The 20,920-nt window shown below is 40.7% G+C and overlaps 1 protein-coding gene across 1 annotated transcript in view; it reads right to left on the reverse strand.

Annotated features, from left to right (window-relative positions):
• Nucleotides 1-20,920, reverse strand: part of ST8SIA6 (ST8 alpha-N-acetyl-neuraminide alpha-2,8-sialyltransferase 6) — a 149,380-nt gene that overhangs the window by 48,217 nt on the left and 80,243 nt on the right. Inside the window, exon 5 of the mRNA XM_084781441.1 lies at nucleotides 20,116-20,211. Coding sequence (XP_084637567.1) covers nucleotides 20,116-20,211 — 96 coding nt within the window. The remainder of the gene's footprint in view (nucleotides 1-20,115; nucleotides 20,212-20,920) is intronic.

A 20,920-nucleotide genomic window follows, 5' to 3' on the forward strand; every position in this document is an offset into this window, starting at 1 on the left:
TGAAAACTGTAAATCTACAGACCTAAGATCTCCAACAAACACAAAGGATAAGAAACATGAAGAAAATGTCAATGTGAGAATGAAATACAACACAGTATGTACGAAGAAACAATAGCACACGTGATTCTTGTTAGAGACAATCACGTCTCTAACTGAAAGGCCGTTGACTAGAGACATAAATGGCAGAACGGGGGTGGGCGACGCTCGTTCTAGAGTTCTGTCCTCAAAAAACCATTCAAAAATGAAGGTAAAACAAGGACTTTGTCAGCAGTGAACAGCAGGAAGAGAAAATTGGGGTCTGAGTTGACAAAAACGTAACGAAGAGCTCCAGAAACAGACTATGTAAACACACACAGGTACCTTTTCCTTACTCTGCTATGTTTCTTTAAAAGGAATCTGGGGTTGAGAGAGATGACTCAGTCAGTAAAGAGCTTGTCTGACAAGCATAAGGGCCAGAGTCTGATTCCCAGAACCTAGGTAAAAATGACAAGATGGCACATGTGTCTGTAATTCTGGCAGGAAGGTACACACAGGAGGATCCCTCTGGCTTGCTGACCAGCCAATCCAGCCTATCAGAGAGAGATACTGAGAGGCCTTCCCAAAGATGCTATCTAACACTGACCTCTGTCCTCAGGCATGTGCACACTGCCCTCCTCTAACACACATTATTTTTAAATTAAAAAAAAAAGATTGACAGTTTACAGTAAAGATAGTAATAATAGATGGAAACTGTTATAGCATCTGTAAAATAAATATGATCGCAATTATGATACAAAGACGAGACGGCAAGTGTGGAGGGGTAGTAGCAGGAACAGAAAATGTAAACAATATTTGAAAGTAGACTACAGTAGGAAGAGAGTTGTCTGCTCTATCTAAAATACAAAGAAAGCCTCACAAATGTAGTCATGAAAATACTCAAAGCAAGAGGAAGCAGATAAAAAGAAGCAGAGAACAGGCAAATAGAGAGGAAATCGCAAGAGGGTAGAGTAGACACAGATATACGAACAATAACATTAAATGCAAATCACCTAGATACACCCATCCAAAGGCAGAGAATGCTGGACTGAATGCTTTAAAAGCAGTATAGTATATGTTTTCTGTAAGAAACCAACATCATACAGACAGGAAATGCGTAAAAGAAACAGTCGAATGACTTCCACAGTGGAGATAATTAAAACTAAGCTTGACTGGCTATTGTTACAGTACAGCCCAAACAAGAAATACAAATATACAAAATCAATATTAAGGAACAAAGACTATCATGAAAATAGGGTAAGATCAGAAATGAAGCTTATAAACCTGTTGCTACCCTGGCCAAGGAAAGTGAGAAGATATAGACGAGCAACCGTCCTGACGACATGACAATGTATCAACATCAATTAGGCAGTCTTAAATGCAATGGATGAGCTTACTGAAAGGTAAAACTACCAAAACCCACCCAAGTACAAATAGTTGATAAATAGTACCACTGCTATTTTCAAACTGCAATGAAAATAATATCTGAAAAGAAAACATGTACATAAATGGCCTTGTTGATTTTATCAAACATTTTAGGACTACAAATACAAAACCCAAGAAACTTGAGGGGCTAGTATCTCCCAACCTACTCTATAAAAACAATGTTGCCCTAGCTTGGATGCAGTCCTCAATAGTTCCTGCCTCACAAATATGTCTGTTACATTGGGCCTGAAAGCCAAAGATGATGCTCCAGCTTTGTAGAGAGTTTTAGGCGACTGTTCAGGCAGTAAACTGTCTCTATCATTCTTACATTTTGGAAGCTGCTAACCTGCACTTCCGGTTCACTCAGGTAATTAAGTTTTATTCCTCCTCAAGTCTCTGATGGGACTGAAGCCCAGATAGTTTTGTCTTACAATTAAGCTTAGTTGGTTAGGGGTTAAGATGTTTTTAGGTCTAGATAGATGTTTTAGGTTAATAGAGATGAGATATGATAGATATTGATTTTTATTCAGAATTTTAGACTCACTAAGATAGGAAAGATGTTTACTTCAAGTTTGCCGAATACAAATAGTCAAATCACTATCTATATAACATTTATATAATACCTGATTGTTTCCTGGCTCTTCCTGATGTATGTAGATTATTTTATTTATGTATAATAATACAAATATATATGTTTAAAAAGAAATATAATAAAAAATGTAAATAAAAAACAGTGTTGTCCTGATCGATCCCCAAGTCCAAACAAAAATATTTTTTAAAGTATGCAAATATCCTTTTAAAAGGTACAAGTACAAAAATGTTAAACAAAGGCTTGTTGAATTAGATCCAGTGCTACACAGAAAAAGTAATGTTCTATGAACAAGTTGGGGTATATATCAGGAATGCAAGGTTGGTTATGAGAATAGCAACCAACACAACTCACTACATTAATGTAATAGTGAAGAGGAATCTGGTCACAGTTTTAACACATGAAAATAAAAACAGGATTGAGCCCAGCCTAACATTCAATCATCTTAAAAATGTCAACAATATTTTTTAAAAACAAAAGGAATTTCTGTACTTCAGTGATGAGCGCTCCCAAAAATCTGTGTCCGAGGTCATAGTTCATGGTTAGAGTTCCCAAGGTTGAAGGACAAGTGGGAAAGTGCCACTCTCTCCAGCTGCCTGGAGGGCCAAGCAGACAATAAGGCAAGAGGAAAACGCAAGAACATCTTGCCTTGAAAAAAAGACATTAAGCCATCTCCACTCAGAGATGACATGGTCATCCACTGGATCTACAGAAAAGCTGATAAAAGGAGTAACTTAGCAAATCGGAAAGATACCATCAACACTTAATCAACTACATTGGAAGCTATAACTGGAAGTAAAATTAATAATATTAACTTTTACTGTGCAGTGACCTGCAATAATTGGGACTAGGCGTGGTAATATTCCTATGTAGATGAACATTAAAAGACATGGGAAATATGAGGGAATAAATCTGATCAAAATTGTACAGAGCTTGTGCACTGAAAAGTACAAGATGTTGTAAAGAGAAATTAAAGAGCTAAGTAAATGGAGTCACACCCCATGTTCAGAAAACTCGATTGCCAATTTTTAAATTTTATTTACATATTTAGTGAAATTAAGTAAAAATCACATCAGTGTCTTATTTTTTTTTAAAATAAATTAAGGAACTAATTATAGCACCCCCAAGTCTGAGTCCATTCTGGATTATACAACATATCTGGGGGGTAGTCACGGGTACAGCTTAAGACCCTGTTTCCAAAGTTTTTAAAACAGTGGGTCTGACGTTCATATAGAAACTGAAAGGCCACGCATAGCTGGCAGAATCAGAAAACCAACAGCAAAGCTGAGTGACCGTAAGGAAATTCAGGATGCACTACATCATCCCAGGGACCAGGCTGTGTCTTATTTCGGTCCACACAGAAAATCAACTACTGAAAGAACGGGAGACCTAAAGAAGTGAGGGTAATGCCAAGGGAAAAAAAATAATCTTTTCACCAGTGGTTGCTCTAGCAAGTGGAGAGCTGTGCCAACAACAAAGCATTAGCTCTCAGCTTGCCCAATATGCAAATGCTAATTCAAAATGGTTTACTAATATAAATATAAGAGTTCGTAAAAAAAAAAATTCTTGGTGGTACTTCTGTGTGTGCATGTGGGTGCACACGCCTGTGTGTGTGTGTGTGTGTGTGTGTGTGTGTGTGTGTGTGGTTGTGTATATGTGCTATGTTTGTGCATGCATGTGCATGTATGTGGTATGCATATGTGCACATGTGTGGACAGCTGTGCTTGACTATGAGTGTGTGTAGACTGCAAGACTGACTGACGAGCAAGGCCCAGCAGTCTCCTTCCTCAGCACTGCAGTTACAGGTTCAGATGGCCACATCTACCTTTTTAATGTGTGTGTGCTCGTATGTGGACTAATGTTTTTGGGCTGCCTGAGCAAGCACTTTTCTGACCAAGTCATCTCCCCAGACCCAGGTACTCGGTTTTATACATGTTGTCCATTGTATGTACACTAAACCAGGAATCTATAAATTAAATATCAAATAAAAATATTATATTTGGAAACCATGACAAAGGAAAAATTTAAAGGCATAGGTTGGAGAAAATAAGCATACAACACACACAGGAACCAGGATATATAGTGAACTCTCTAAACTCATGATGAGACAAATAAGCCCATAAAAAATGTAGAAAAGATTTGGACTGACAATGCCAAAGATGATAGGTGGCAACAAAACAAAACATGGAAAAATATTCAGCAGTTGGTTATTAGGAAAGTAAAATTAATGTCAAGCCACAATACTATGCCACAACACATCAACAAAATGACCATATAAAGTTTGCATACACATCCACCAGGATCTTATACAGTCTGGTGAGCACAGAGCAACCAGAGCATTCATGTTTATTATGGGAATATAAAATAGACAGTTACTTTAGTAAGCTGTTTTGCAGTTCCTTCAAAAGTTAAGCATATACATATCATGAGAACCCTGCTATCATCATAAACCCTGTTTAATAGTCAAGAGAGATGCAAACACATTCACACAGAGACCCAAACACAATTGACGAAATCAACATTATTTGTACCAGACAAAAAGACTGAAAACAACCCAATGCAATCCAAAGAGGCTACAGAAAATTGTATGCATCTTAATGGAATACATTGCTTTTATTCAGCAGTACAAAGGAATGAACTATTGTTATGGCAGCAATATAGACAAACCTCAGAATAATTATAACAAAGGAAAGATGCCAGATACAGAGAAGAACCCACAGCACAAATTACATCGGAAACATGCAAACTTCACCAGAATGACAAGGCATACAGGCAAGTCACCTAGGACGGGGTTGCCTGGGGATAAGATTGTCATGCAGAGGTAGAGAAGCCATGGAAGAGATGGATGGATTGCAAAAATGGCCCAGAAAACTGCAGGTTATTGACAGTTTCCAAACCTTCATTAGAGTCATGGTGGCTGTGGGTACAAAGACCCTTTAAATCATACACTTAAGTTGGGGCATATATAACATTATTTATTCCTTAAAAATGTTTAAAGTGATCATAATTACACTAAAATTATATTTCAAGATATCTGGAGAGTGGGTAAAGACACTTGTCTTACAAGCCTGGTGGCCTGAGTTTGGTCCCCAGAATACATATAAGGTGGCAGGAGGAAACTGATTCCACAAAGTTGTTCTCTGACCTCCAAATGCATGCCACGACCTGTGCGTCTATACATGTCCCTAAATATCATATGCACAACAATAAAGTAAAAATTTTAAGAACTGTATTTTTCTATGATGACAATACATAGCAACAAACAGTATTCTATCCCACCCTTGGTTTGGATCAAATATCTAAAATTTGGAATTTTATTATAACTTGGAATATATTTTAAATAATATTTTTAGAGTTCCCCCAAACAACTAGTGCTAGTTCTCATGAACCTTTGGAAGACTTTGAGCAATGTTTCTTAATGACCCTTCTCAAATCAAATTTATAACATTTGTATTTAAACACATTTCTTAAGGTACTCAGAGTGTCACTATGCCTTAGGGACACACATGTAAAATGTGACGAGGCCACCAGCTACTCTGAGGAAGCTAAAGCATCATTGCCTGATGTTATGCTTTGTGGGTTCTACTTAAAAACTCCCCTAGTGCTGACTCACACCGACTTGTCCAATCCATAAGTCACTCCGGTGTTGACTAAATTTAACCTCCTTTTGGAACTCCAAGTCACCACTGTAGGATTTGCTCAGCTCGTCACACAGGAAATGGAGGGATGGTTTCTGCTGCTATGCAGTAGGGCTCTAACCTCTAGCAACTGGAGAATATAGTAAATTCCTTTTCAATGTACTAGAATACCTGACGGAAACCACTTAAGGGAGGAAGGGCTTGCTTGGGCTTATGGTTCCGGAGAGAATTACTCCGTTGTGCCACAAAGGACATAAAGGCCATTCAGGTCAGCAGAAGCATGTGTTAGAGCTGCCTCTGCAGCCCTCAGCAAACCCAGAAGCAGAGAAGACATAGGAAGGAAGCCAAAACATAACCTCCAAAGCCAACCTAGAGGCATCTGCTAACCAGGGCCCATGTCCCAAAGGATCCAAAACTTCCTACAAGCGGTGACACAGCCAGGGACCAAATGTTTAAATACATAAGCCTGTGAGGGACATTCCCCATTCAGCTCGTGACTCCTCTATCAGTTTGGCCTGCATTTGGACTTGCTATGAAGTAATCTTTCTTGGCCCTGGTTGCTAGTTCAGGGTGAATATGGGAATCCTCTTTTCCACTCCTGCATATTCTCTCACTAACTGAAGCTAGCTCCTATGAGCTTGTTTAACTCTTAGGAATCCTGTGAACAGGTTGTTAAGCCACCGCTTTCTTGAATTTGGCCAGTATAGGAGTGTATATGCCACAGGAATTTGCAAATGTGAAGGAGGGGGCTGCCTTCTGCACCCTGTGCCCATGTCTACTTTAGTTCTTACACTTTCTCCCAATTGTGTAACACTAGCCTAACTCACACACACTCACTCTCCATTTTAGTTCCAGCCTTACAGAGAGAGCTATGCCAAGGACGCCAGGTGTGGCTACACCTGATTCATCAAGCAAACTGATTCAGAGTTGCCCAGAGATTCAATTAAACAAAACTACCTTAGAAGATCCCAATGGTGGGCTGGAGAGATGGCTCAGAGGTTAAGAGCACTGCCTGTTCTACCAAAGATTCTGAGTTCAATTCCAGCAACCACATGGTGGTTCACAACCATCTATAATGAGATCTAATGCCCTCTTCTGGCCTGCTGGCTCACATGCAAGCAGAGTATTGTATAAATAGATAAATAAATACATAAATAAATCTTTTTTTAAAAAGAGATCCCAATGGCAATCATTACTCTGGGATATTAAAGGTGATTTGGTGTCCACTAAGATACAGTGTAAATTCTTTTGAGTTAACTATATTTTCACTTGGTTTTACTTAGAAAGAAAGAAAAAATTATTTTTGAGCCATTTTAAATCATTACTGCCTCCATATCAAGTTTAGTATGTAACATTAAATTTGCCACTTATTGCTAAAACAAAGATATGTCAGAAATGTGCATCGTTGGGGGAAGTGTGTCACTGGGGTGAGCTTTAAAGTTTTATATGCTCAAAACAGCCCCAGGACCACTCTCTCTTCCTGCTGCCTGAGGATTTGGATGTAGAACTCTCAGCTCCTTCTCCAGCACCATGTCTGCCTGCACGACACCATGCTTCCTGCCATGATGGTAACGGACTAAACCTCCGGAACTGTAAGCCAACCTCAATTAAATGTTTCCCTTTGTAAGAGTTGATGTGGTCATGATGTCTCTTCACAGCAATCCTAACTACAACAGTGTTCAAAACATGTTTGGTTTTTGTGATGCACATCTACTGTTAAATTGGAGCTGGCTCCAATTAAACTTAATATGGAAAGATGCCAATCACAGTGCATCTCACTTTGCTGATAGAGTAGCTGCATGAAACTCTCTATGGCGTTATAGTTGGTTTTAGTTTAGAAAGTGCAAAGGCGACACTAAAGTCTTGAGATGCAGCTCTGTGGTTTCCATTTTTACAGAAGATAAAGCTAAAATGTCCGTGGAGGTAAACAGCTTGCTCAATATTGCATTGTGAGTGGCTGCACTAAGAATTAAGCTCATGTCTTTGGATTTACATTCCAGCTCTCTTTCTAATATATCATGTCGTATCTCATCTACTTTTATAATGAAACTGAAAATTAATCTCATCAGAAACATTTTCTGGTCCCAAGACACACAGTAAATCACGCTAAATAATGCAGCAAGTTATTTCAATAGAATAAATACTGTCTACTTAAGTCATCATTAATAATACTCAAAATGTGACACTCTATAAATAACATAGTATATGATATTAAGTAAATATCATATTAAATGTCTCAGTATTTTTCAAGAAACTTCTCTTTGAAGATGAATATCCACATGTTGTGACTAGTCTTATGTCAATTAAGATAAAATTGGGCTTTCTAAAATGCTCTAATTATGGGTAATTAATTTACACATTAAATATTTATTGGGCACTTATTAGATGCCTTGAAGTTATCCTGGGGATATTCATTTATTAGTTCCATTCAGTCATCTGGGACAGCCATTTAATTTCTTATAGTAGCTCTTCATGAGGCAGGCTAACCTACCCTGCCCATTGAAACTGGTAGGAACAGCTCAGTACTATCATGCTCAGAATCGTTTGCAGCCATTACCAGAGCTCAGTTCTGCAGGAAATAAGACCCGTGGGGCTGGAGATGTGACTAGTCTGTTCATTGCCTGCTAACCAAGCATGAGGACCTATGTTTGATCTCTAGAGTCTGTACAGAAGCCGGGCGTGGCAGCACGCACCACAATCACAATGGTGGTGAGGTAGAGATCGGAGGATCCCTGCCTAGCTGAATCAGTGAGCTACAGTGTGCGTGAAAGACTCTGTCTAAAAATAATAATAATAATAAAGTAGAGGGTGATTGTGGATAATACTTAATGTTGACTTCTGGCCTCTGTATGAACACTTCCTGAAGCATGCACATAAGCACATACATACACATACAAATTAATAAACAAATGCAGAAATAAATCTTATAAATTAATACAGTGTTGTAAGATTCTTTTAGTCCGTTCTAATCCTCTCTACTGAGGAATGCTTTTTAAAAGCATGGCTGATGAGCACACGGAGGCTAAGTGAAAAGAAGCATGTGGCCCCTGAGCGAGAGGAGTCATGAAAAAGCACTCCTACTTTATCCACACGGAAAGACTTTCCATTGGTTCTCAACTCTATATGGTACCCACTTTCAATTGGAATGCTGTGGGTGTTGTCAAGTGGCATGGAAGGAATGCATCTCAAACTTTTATTCTCTCTGTTAACACTTAACATCTCTCTGACAAACTAAGTAAATAATGTTGAGCACCTTTAGAGCTTAGCTCCTACAAGTACTTGTTCGCAGACCAGATGAAGTTTGAAAACATCTGACATTGATTTATTTTTCTGATGAAAGAGTGTTTTTCTTTGTCATAGGGAATTAAAAATTTAGGGATATCTTTATTTACCATGTAGATACATGGGAGGAAACGCAACAAGCTGTGACTAACCTTAGCAAACTGGGAAGGAATGTTCCATCTCTTTTCTGGGTTGGAAGGGTGTAATGAAGGCTATAGTAATGGGTGATGTACAGTAGGCCTAGGCAAGAGGTAGTTCTGGAAAGCTGTTACCATCCCACACGCATAGGGTCGTCACAAAGAGCTACAGTGGCTCTTTCTGAAGAGGTCCTGACTTACTTTGTGATAAACACCACGTTCAAAAGTAACTCTGAGAGTGAAGGGTTTATTTCAGTGTGCAGTTTATAGTCCATCATGGAGCAAAGTCAGAGCAGGAGTCAAGGCAGGAGCCTGGAGGTGAGAACTGAAGCGAAGCCACGGTGGACCGCTGCTGGCTAGCTTGCTCCCTGGAACTTGCTCAGCCTGTTTTTGTGAAGCACCCAGGACAACCTGCCCTGGCCCTTTCCCCTTGGTCACTGTCCATAATGAACTGGGTCTTCCCATACCAATCACACCAGCCATTTATCTAGAAAATGTCCCATGGGGTTGCCTATAGGCAAATTTGATGGAGACACTTTCCCATATTGTGTTAACACAACAACAAAACAAACAAACAAACAAACAAAAAATCTACCCAACATAGCGCCACTTGTCAGAAACTGAGGTCCATGATAGAAGATGTCATCATGCCTCCCACAGCCTACAGAGAGACTCAGAGTAATGTATTCTAGAAGACCTCCTATGGTCTATGCTTTTTGTTATTTATTCCTTGGCTGACCATAACTAGACATTTCCAACTAATGCAGTCAGTCAGATGAAGCCACCCCCAGGAGCCCCATAAAAGGCAGAATAACAGAAACTACCCCTGGATGGACAGCAAAGGCAACATAAGACCAATGCAAGCCTACTCACCCTGGTATTTCTCACCATTACTTGGGAATAACTGAATTTTGCTTCAATGGAAACTTTTGATACAATGTAAAAATAAATTAGGACCTCACTGAAGAAAACAAAGTACAGTCTTCACTATCTGAAAAGTTCCTCCTTCAGAAACATCTGAAACATGAGATCACAGGTGTGCTCCGCTGTGCCTGGCTATCATTTTATTTTCAAATATTTATTGGATAAATATTTACTGGGCATTTGCTGTGGATTAGTCACTGTTCTGAGCATCAATAGTACAGGAAACTAAACATAAAAATTTATGTTCTCATAATATTTGTATTGTAATAGGAGATGACTGCAGTAAATTGAGTTGGCACACGGATTAGTATAATGTTTAAGGTTTTCTGTGTGCTAAGTAATTTGAAGGCAAACAAACAAGATGATAGGGAAAGAGAGTAGAGCAGGGTGGCAATTGGAACTCTGCCGTTCCAAATCACTGATGGTACCACAGTGTTACAGCCCTTTGGTTTAGCTGCCATGCCTTGTCTGTTCCTGGCTGGAATGCTCCTCGGGACACTGCCTAGTTGGTGGTCAGCGGCTTATCTCCTATTCAGCAGTGACTGAGGCAGCTATGGCTGCTGGGCTGGGAGCCAAGCCCTGAGGGTCCAGTGGCAAATTCTGGATAGGAGGAGGGGAGCCTATCCTTCCCCAGAATAAATGACCAGTCTCAGATGGCCATAGTGGAAGAATGGAGTGAGAGAGCGTTTACGTTGTGAATCAGCACGGACATTATAAACCTTGGACAGTGGGAGGGGTTTCAGGGATGAATGTGTTTGATTCACTGAGTCTAGGGATGCCTGGGATACTTGACTTAACATGCAATGATACAGCCCTATCATAAGCGGGAGAACACAGTTCTTATTAATCCTATGGGTGGAGGAAGAACTCCAGGTAAGGTTAAAGGTCATTTGTTGAAAGCTGAGGTCTCATTGGCATAGGATGGGGTATTTCCAGGAATCCCCAGGTTCTTGCTGAACAGTTTTACTGGGAGAAGGGAGTTGAAGCTGTTTTTTTCCCAAGGACTATATGACATTATTCAGGTTGAGGATGTGGGGATTTGGGCTCCCCAGATCAGGCCAAGAAGAAGAACCCTTGCTGACAAAAACCGTCTCATTTTTGCACCATGCTGGGGCCAGGGTATGCAGTAATGCCATATTTTGACCTTAACAACAGGGTCCCACAACAATGGTTAAATTACCTTTCTCTGCTGTCATTTTTTTTAATGTAACATATCAACATAGACCCTCACTGTGCTAGGCAAGCTCTCTACTCAAGCTATGCACCCAACCTTTGCTTCATGTACTTTAAAGATCTGTTATTAGATGCATATTTATTATTATCATATAATTGACAGTGATTGGTCTTTCAGTCATTATGAAATCTTTGTCTTTATTCATTAACTTATTTTGTTTTAAAAGACTGTTTTGCAGCGAACATGGTTGTGAACACAGCAGTCAGATGGCTGGGGCAAGAGGATTGCTAGTCTGTGGCTATCTGGAGCTGCACTGGGAGATCTTGTCTCCGAGAAACAGGTCAGGTTTGTGTGATATCACTAAAACTGTTGCAGCTCTCATGTGGTTGCTATTAGGATGACATCATCTGCTACTCTCAGCCTGTTTTATGTGTGTCTTTTGTAGACATTAGAAAGTTGTATTATCTCTTTACTCTCAGTTTGACAATCTCTGCTTCCATCAAACGGAATGGCATTATTTCGTTTTATTTGCGGCTGCTATTTTACTTGTTTGTTGTGTGTTTTATTACTTTTTGCTGTTTTGTTGTTGTTCTCCTTTACAACTTTGCCTTGGGGGCAATCGTCTAATCTAATGAAGAATTCTAATGGCTATAGTGTACTAAGAAATAAAAATCTGCTTCATTTTTATATTATGTATATTGCAACAATGGGTAGAAACATTCTTCCTATATAGATATATTTCCCTTTTGTGACTTATTATCATCCACAAGCATTAATGTTAAAAACCCAACCACATATTATGTTAATTATTAGCTGATTATGCCCAGTCTTTTTCTTAGCACACTATAGCTTCGTTCTGTTAAACCTGGTACATAACATGTATGTATGTTTTATATATACAAGTTCTGTAATGAAAAGGTTATTGTAGGCGAAATAAAACACTGACTTTTATTTTGAGTGAAACTGGAAATATTAGGAGCCAAGATACTAAATCTGACTTACAAAATAAGATTTCTCTGTTGTGTTTGTTAAGAATCTCTAAGAGAGAAAGAGGTAAAAGAGGGAATAATTAAGGGAGAGATTAAGGAGGCTCTGACCATAGTGGTTGTGGAGGTATGAAGTCTCTGGCTTCTGGAAGTGATGCAGTGGGGACCATGAAAGTTTAATGGCAGGTTGAATGTGCTTTCATGAAAAAGACTGAGGATAATCGTAGAATTATAAGCCTGAGACAGTGCCAGGGCAGACAAGCTAGAAATGAGATTGAGGGCAGGGACAGCTTCTGAGTAGTCTCAAATTATAAAATGAAATGCCTTTCTCTGATAAAATGTGTGAGTTATAATCCTGCTCACTATGTATGGTTCCTTAGAGATGTTAAGAACAAAACCTACAAAAACAAATCCTGGCTTAGGCACGGTAACTACCTGATGTTCTGCAAGCCAAGGAAGCACTTGGAGCTCATTTGTCATGTTTGTGGGTTTGCAATAATAAAATCCACCCCAGAGAATGACCACAGCCTCAAAAATAGCTGGTAGATAATGGAGCTACGAAATAGGAAGTTGTGGTTCCTATTACTGCTGGTGACTATAGTCATAATGACTATTGTCATTATGATGAAGATGATGCAAAGCATTATGAATTGAATAATGGATTAGTTGTCTATGTGTATGTGGTCAATTAATTCAAAGCCTACTGATTTGAAGTAATAAAGCTGGGTTGGTGGTGGCACACCCCTTCAGTCCCAGCACTCGGGAGGCAGAGGCAGGTGGATCTCTGTGAGTTCCAGACAAGTCTGGCCTACAGAGCTACAGCTAGTTCTAGGACATCCAAGGCCACACACACACACACACACACACACACACACACACACACACACACACACACACACACACGCCTGTCTCCAAAAACCTAAAAGTAAGTAAGTAGACAAATAAATAAATAAAACAATAAGCCCCTATGATTGCACAGGTCAGTAATTTGTGAGGAGTTTAGCTGAGTGGCTACACATCATCTTTCATTAGGTTGCAGTCAAGGCATTGTTTGGAGATGAAGAGTCAGCTGCCAAGCATCTCCTCCACATGGCTAAGGAGATAATGCGAGCCCTCGATAGTAGGTAGCAGGTCCTTGCATGAGGACCATAGCAAGTCTTCATGGAATGGCAGCCAACTTCTGCCACATCAGACAATCCACAGGAAAGCAAGGCAGAGGCCACAGTCTGTCATCACAGCCTGGAGAGTCAGCCATCCCATCCTGCATAGCCTGCTGGCTCCGTGGAACAGCAGGTACTGAGAACTGGGCAAGACCACTAAGATGGCATTCATGATTATCTTGGAGGTCTGACTGTCACAAGTAGTACACAAGTGATACAGTGGAAGGCCCTGAAAACTAACATTTGTAATTCTAATGATTTCTTAGTGACTTTCAGCGTGACTATTTCTATTGTCATAATCGTCCCACCGAAGGCTTTTTAAAAGTAACTGATGGGAACAGACAGTGAACCTTAACTAGAAAGTCAATGCTCCCATTTTCCTTTGAAGCAAATATCTAAAACAATACAGTTTGCACTGTGAAAACGACAGCAAGTAACTGTGACAGAGCAATGATAACAGAATTTGAGATTGTGATCTTTCAACATCAGAAACACACACACACACACACACACACACACACAGGGGAGGAAGAAATCCTATATTTTCCATTCCTGACTAGGTCAACCAATTTGGAGTAAGTTATAATCCCATTTTTCCTTTTTTTAACCTTAGGGAATCAGATTTCTTCAAAAGATAAACAAATATACTGAAACTAAACACTGTGTATGGGTTCGAAGAACTTAAGAAACTATTGTTTCACACTCTGGAGTTGTGATTGTTCGTGTTCTTGTGCTCGCTAGTGTGCAGGACATCATTAAACACCCTATGAATAGGGGTGGAGAAGCATGTTTTGTTGAAAGTGCAAAAAGATGTCACAGATGTCAATACCAGGCCAGATGCCTCCCAAAGTAAATCTTGATGTCAGCAGAGGTAGCCCTTGCTTTGGCTTCTGGGAGAAATGTAAGGTATGGATCCCTTTTTGTGTGTATCTGCATTAGATCTTCTGGAACTGGAGAGACAGGCTATTATAAGTACCCAACACGGGTACCAGGAACCAAATTTGGGCCGTCTGAGGGAGCAGGATATACCCTGAACCCTGAGCCATCTCTCCAGTCTCTTAAGATATATAGATTATATATTCTGTCCATTGGTAAGCTTTTTAGTCTTCACTTGTTTTCTGTTCTTGTTCCCTTCACCAACGACAAGAAGGCATGCTACATCTCAGGGTCCTTCAAAGCTGACCAGGAAGGATCACTTTTATTTATTTTTATTTTATTATTATTATTTTTTAAATATTTATTTATTATTATGAATACAGTGCTCTGCCTTCATGTACACCTGCAGTCCACAAGAGGGCATCAGATCTCATTACAGATGGTTGTGAACCACCATATGGTTGCTGGGAATTGAACTCAGGACCTCTGGAAGGATCACTTTTAAAGGCCAGAGAAGAACAGAGAGGCAAAAGTGTGCATGTCACCTCCCAAAGCAACTTTAAAGTTGAAGGGACACGAATCATTTGTCATTCTGGGACCAAAAGATCTTTTGTATGACTAAAAATTGTTCTTTCTACCACCTGAGATTTAGAACCCCTTGCTTTGTTAGCAGGCTGTCAAGCGAGATGCTCACACTCTGGCTGATCTGCTGTAATTTACACCATCCCTTGTCACACGGTAATTCAGGTCATGCTGTTCTCTCCAGGGTAATAAAGAATGACAAAGTTTTAGGGCCAGTCTTCAATCCGTTTCACATGTCACCTGCGATGCCACACCTGCTCAAGGAGCACCTTTATGCTGCCCCACAAGGAAGATACCTTTCAGGAAATTCTATCACAATTGAAAATGGAATGGCATACAACAGTACGTTATATACTGACTGGGTAGTCTCTGGAGCAGTCACAGCCCAGCCAGCAGTGCTGGACAGAAGTTCTGAATCATAATTCTGAGCATTGTACCTTACCCTGGAAAACTGTCTGAATACAGAGTGGGCCTTTCATGCTTTAATGATTTTGCAGAAAGCTATGAGGCAGAGGCTTTTACTTACTTCTGAGGAAGACCTCTGATCCTCTCAGTAGACACAAAATATAAAAGGCTCAAGAATTCAAAAAGCTGTACAAGATTGTTGTTAGGCTTTTTCTTGGGTTTTAAAAATATGTTTTATTTTATTGTTGTGTATATATGGGTATTTCCTCTGTATGTTTTTCCATGTTCCTTGTATGTGTCCTTGAAGGTCAGATGAGGAGGTTGGATACCCTCGGACTAGAATTACACATAGTTGTGAGTCACCATGTGTTTACTGGGGATTGAACCAGGGCCTTCTGGAAGAGCAGACAGTGCAACAGTGCTCTTAACCACTTAGTCATCTCTCTAACATGTTTGTTTGGTTGGTTTTTGTGTTTTTGATTTTTGGTTGGTTTTTGTTGTTGTTGTTGTTGTTGTTGTTGTTGTTGCTGTTTTGTTCTTTGAGACACTGTCTCTACTCCAGGCCTAAACCTTCCTGTGGAGCTGAGGAGCATCTTGAACTTTGTATTGTCCCTCTTCTGCCTCCCAAGGGCTGGGATTACAACTCCACCACTCCAAATTTTATGTGCTACTGGTCTCCAACCCAGAGCTTCTTTACATGCTAGGCAAGCACTCTATCAATAAACTACATCCTCAGATTAAGCTGTTGCTTAAAAGGACTACATCTTTTCATTTGAAGAGACAATTTAGGAGGCCTATGCTGGATACTTTTATGGCATCTTGACACAAGCTAAAGTCATCTGAGAGAAGAGAACCTCAATTAAGAAAATACTTCTATAAGATGGGCTTCAGGCAGGATGGTAAAGCATTTTCTTAATTAGTGATTGACAGGAGAGGTAAGTGGTACCATCCCTGTGGTCCTGGGTTCTTAAACAGGGCAGAAACCTGGAGGCAGTATGATGCAGAGGCCATGGAGGGGTGCTGCTTACTGGCTTGCTCCTCATGGCTTGCTCAGTTCCTGTTCTGACTTCCTTCAGTGATAAACAGTGATATGTAAGTGTAAGCCAAATAAATCCTTTCATCCCTAACTTGCTTCTGGTCATGGTGTGTCATTGCAGCAATAGAAACACAAACAGAGACAAGGCCTAGAAGTACTGTGATGATTAGAATGGTAAAGCTACCCCAGCTGCAGGGAGAGGAGGCAATAAATACATCCCTGAAGCATGGCGGCCAAATTGGCCAACAACTGCTCCTCAGGCTCATCGAGAGACCTAGTCTCAGGCTGAAAATGGGGAGTGATTGGCAAGACACACAACATCAACCTCTGGCCTTCACAGATGAGCACACACATGCATGTACATGTCCACACAGCCTCATTAACAAGTACCTATAACACACACACACACACACACACACACAGAGAGAGAGAGAGAGAGAGAGAGAGAGAGAGAGAGAGACAGACAGACAGACAGACAGACAGAGAGACAGAGAGAGAGAGAGAGAGAGAGAGAGAGAGAGACAGACAGACAGACAGACAGACAGACAGACAGACAGACAGACAGTGGGGCAGAGATCGAGAAAAAATTGCCAAGCATAAGACTCATTCTACTGATTGTCCTAGTTCCATTGCTTAATTGTTCTTTTGTTTAAAAAATGTAGTCAACACTAGGCAGGGAAAAAAAAAAAAAAGAGTGCTATTTCCCTCCCACTGTAACTGGCTCCTAAATCCTATTTTAGCAACCTGAAAGGGACAAATCTCCTGATGAAAGAGAGAATGCTAAGTCTTTAACAGACCATGACAAAAATAAGACTAAATAATTATTTCTAAGAAAATGAAATTGCCTTTTTTTTTTTAAATCACCATACACTGAATGGCTTTCCCAATTGTCCCCTGCAAGTTTCCTAATTGTCCCCTGGTTGTAGAACACACAATTCCTGACAACAGACAATACAACCGAAAAAAAAAATTAGTCTCCAACATGCACGAATAACACTTTTCTAGCAGTGGGCCATTAGTGCCTGCTCTCTCTAGACCTTTGCTGCACAGAGTACTAGCGCAGGCTAATTACATGAGCTACTTGAAAATTGTGTGTGTAATGGGAAGGCAAGCCCTGGAAGAACAGCTGAGGAAAGGTCTTGCCATCAAACCCCAAACAACAGGACAAGGCTGAGAAAATGCACAAGGGAGCATGTGCCTGGGCATTCTCATTAGCATGCTGCAGTTAATCTTTCTGTCGCTGCACACCAAGAGTCGTCAGTTCCCTCACCTCAGGTCAGAACATTAGCAAATTCCCCATCCTGACTCAGCACTTTGCCAGGATAGGTGGGTACTGATCATCCTTCTGTTGAAGACTTTAGGGAAGAAACATGGACAACGTCAGTGAGAAAGTCAGTCAGAGGCAAGGACTATAGGCTCACATGTATTTTGGGGGAGTAAGTAAACAGTTCTGAAGGGCATGCTGAAGCAAAAAGCGATGTTTTCTAGCTCCAGCATTCACGTTTCTTGGTGCCATGTGTCTGATAGGTGAAGGGAGCTACAAGTAGTTTGGAACTAAAAGCCTCTCTGGAAAAGCTAGACCAAAGCCTCAGAGCATCCACGGGCCTAAAAACAGGACAACAGTTGTGACAGAATCAAAACAGATGTGAAGTGCCACCTACAATGCATGAGCTCTTCTGGGTCAAGTGAGTGGACTTCACAAGGTGACAAGGGTTTGTACATGTGTTCCAATCCATCAACAGGACTGTTCTCTAGGTGACGGCAGGTTATAGGGACTGTCAAGAATAGATCACTGAGCTGAAAGAGAGAGGGAGAGAGAAATGAGAGAGGAAAGGAGAGACAAAGAAAGAGATAGAAAGATAGATGATAGAGAAATAGATAGATGATTGATCGGAAGATGGATGGATGATAGTTGATTGATATATAGAAAGATTGGTGGATGGATAGATGGATAGATAGATGATAGATAGATAGATAGATAGATAGATAGATAGATAGATAGATGGTAGGCAGTCAGAGCAAGCTCACAAAGACATATTCATCTTTTGGGCAATGATGTGTTGTAGTTAACCTGAAAACCTGGAATGGCGTTGCATGTAGAGCAGTTCTCTTCCTCCTTCACTCCTTTTGATTCCTTATGCATGCTCCCATGCATTCAAAGCCAACAAGGAAATAGAGAAAGGTCCAACAGTCTACAGAAGAAGACGGGGTAGGCCTACCTTTCCGAACAAAGACAGGCAAACATTGGGGAGCTATAAAGGGCTAGAAGGGAGTGCAGAGCATCGGGTGTGGCAACGGAGGCCGCACAGTACGGGAGATTTCTCCAGCAAGCTTAGCACAAACCATCTAGATCTGAAGAAAATGAAGGCACGTCCCCAGTAGACCATCTGTTGTACAGGATTAGGCTGTCCAACCGGACCAACTCAAGTCGTGGCCCACAAACATTGTTATGCTTTTCAATAATTTCAAGAATCTCAGTGGTCAGGAGACTTAGACAAAACAGAAAGAGTCATGGGACACTGAGGGTCGCCATGTGGGTCCTGCCTTCCTGTGGTGGATCTAGTCTAGAACAGTCAGTGAGGTTTCTGTGGGAGGCGCATGAGGTCGTCAACACAGCCGACTCCATTGTAAAACAGCTTCCTGTTGTATAAAGGAAGTGCACATCCTACAGAGCATTCTCCAGGGGGACCTGCCTGTTGGCTGCTGGAGAACACTTAGCACTATCTTATTCTGGAAGCAGCCTGGGGGGGGGGGCGCGCGGGGAGGGAGCTCAATATATTTAGTAAAAGTCCTAAACTGACTTGTCCCAAGGTACAGTTGTAAAGCTGGTTGGACCAGTCCGCCTATGCTTTGGCTTCTCTTCTCAAGTCAGCCTCCCACACACTCAAGAAGGAAAAAGTAGAATGTCTCCTCAACCCTTCCTCCTCCAGCACCATTTTTACAGTTGAAAGGTAAGATGGGGGGCGGGGGGAGGGATTGGCATGAAGAATGTAAGGAAAGCAAGAGGGAAAGGGGGGCATGGGTCAGTGTCCCCTGATAGATGAGGAAATCAGCTCTGTCTCTTGTTTATTACTCTTTTCTACCTTTCTCAGTCAAGCACACAGCAAAATGAAACTAGAACACTTCCTTTCAGAAGATTCTCTCTCTCTCCTCCCTCCTCTTTTTTTTTTTTTTCCATTTTTCTTTTTTCAGGCCTGGGACTGAACCTAGGGCTCTGTATGTGTTAAACAAGCCCCTACCACTAGAAATGCATGCCCAGCCTCCTTCAGGGAGATACCCAAAACAACACAACTCCACGTCTCACACGCAGAGCCTTGGTGTACCACGCTAGCCTTTCCAGCTATGACCCAAGCAGTGCCCCAGGAACCAGAATCTCTGGCTGCCAATGCCTCTTCCTTGCATAGGCGTAGAGATCTTGGCTTGCCTTCCTGTCGCTTTGAAGAAAGAGATGTAGTAGATTATTGAAAAATACGAAACTGTAAGCTCCAGTCAGTGAATGATGGGTGAGCCTCAGCTGGTGCCAGACGTAAACCATCAACCTGAAGATATTAAGCAAAGTTGTGTGCAAGGGAGCATCTTCCTAGGATAATGCCTTCAACACACATCAACTTCTCAAGATGGGGGTGGAGGCTTTAACGTTCAGCCAGAACACACAGTGCATCGTAAATGTGGATCCAAGACAGCTGAGCTGAGCACTACAGCCAGAGCACGACCTTGCTCTGCACTGTTTGTCGCTGCTCCTTTCTCCCCACTGGGGGTCATTCTCAGAGCCAACATCAAGCCTGCAGTAAGCCCAGGCTTATTTTCCTAATGATTTCAAATATGCCCTGGGACGCATTGAGTACAAAACGCTTACTTAAAATTAAACGTAGAGAGTGGAACCTACCTTCTCGTTTTGTTAGATAAAGAGTTCAAACCATCGTGCAGGTTTTTGCATTTTTCCATCAGCTGCAGGGACTTCTTATCCAGATATATGGTGTTTCTTAAAAGAGATGGGAAAAATTGATTTAAAATCAAAGTATGTAAGATACTTTTAATAAAAGTCAGATTTAATTGATAAGGTGTATATCCAAATAAAGCCTGATTTTTATTCCATTATTAAGTTTGTCCCTGGGAAAGGAAATTGGTATTTTCACTTCTGATGGATCTAAAATTTTTTTAAAAATAACTATAAAGTCAAACTGAAAGCATTGTATTTCTTTCTTTCTTTCTTTTCTTTTTTTGTATTTCAGGTTAGTAATTATAATGAATAAGCTATTGAGCAGTTTTAATCACTGTATGTAAACAATCTTTTTTTTTTTCTTTTAAGCTCTGTCTTGGGTAAGAAGCTTAGAAGCACAGGAAATTAATGTTTTCTCCATAAAGAACAGAGGTAGATCTGGCCTCTCACTGTTATAATAGTTCTGATATGGGAGCCCCACATGTTTGCTTTCATGAACTCTGAACATCAGTGGTGGTACATAAGTAACCCAAACAACAGCATCAGGACCAGAAGATGGACTCTTGTACATAATGAGCCTCATAGACACATGAATATTATTAACTGACTCTAAAAAAACAAATATTGTGGACACAGGCACAGTGTCCTGACTCTTGAACACAGTGAAGGTCATGGACACAGTGTTTAACTTGGCCTGGGTCCACCAGCAAGGAGCCAAGCAAGGTGGCTTCAGATCTTTCCTAGGGCAAGA

The sequence above is a fragment of the Acomys minous genome (genome assembly GCF_964271855.1).
Source record: "Acomys minous genome assembly, chromosome: 5".
Classification (NCBI taxonomy): Eukaryota; Metazoa; Chordata; class Mammalia; order Rodentia; family Muridae; genus Acomys; species Acomys minous.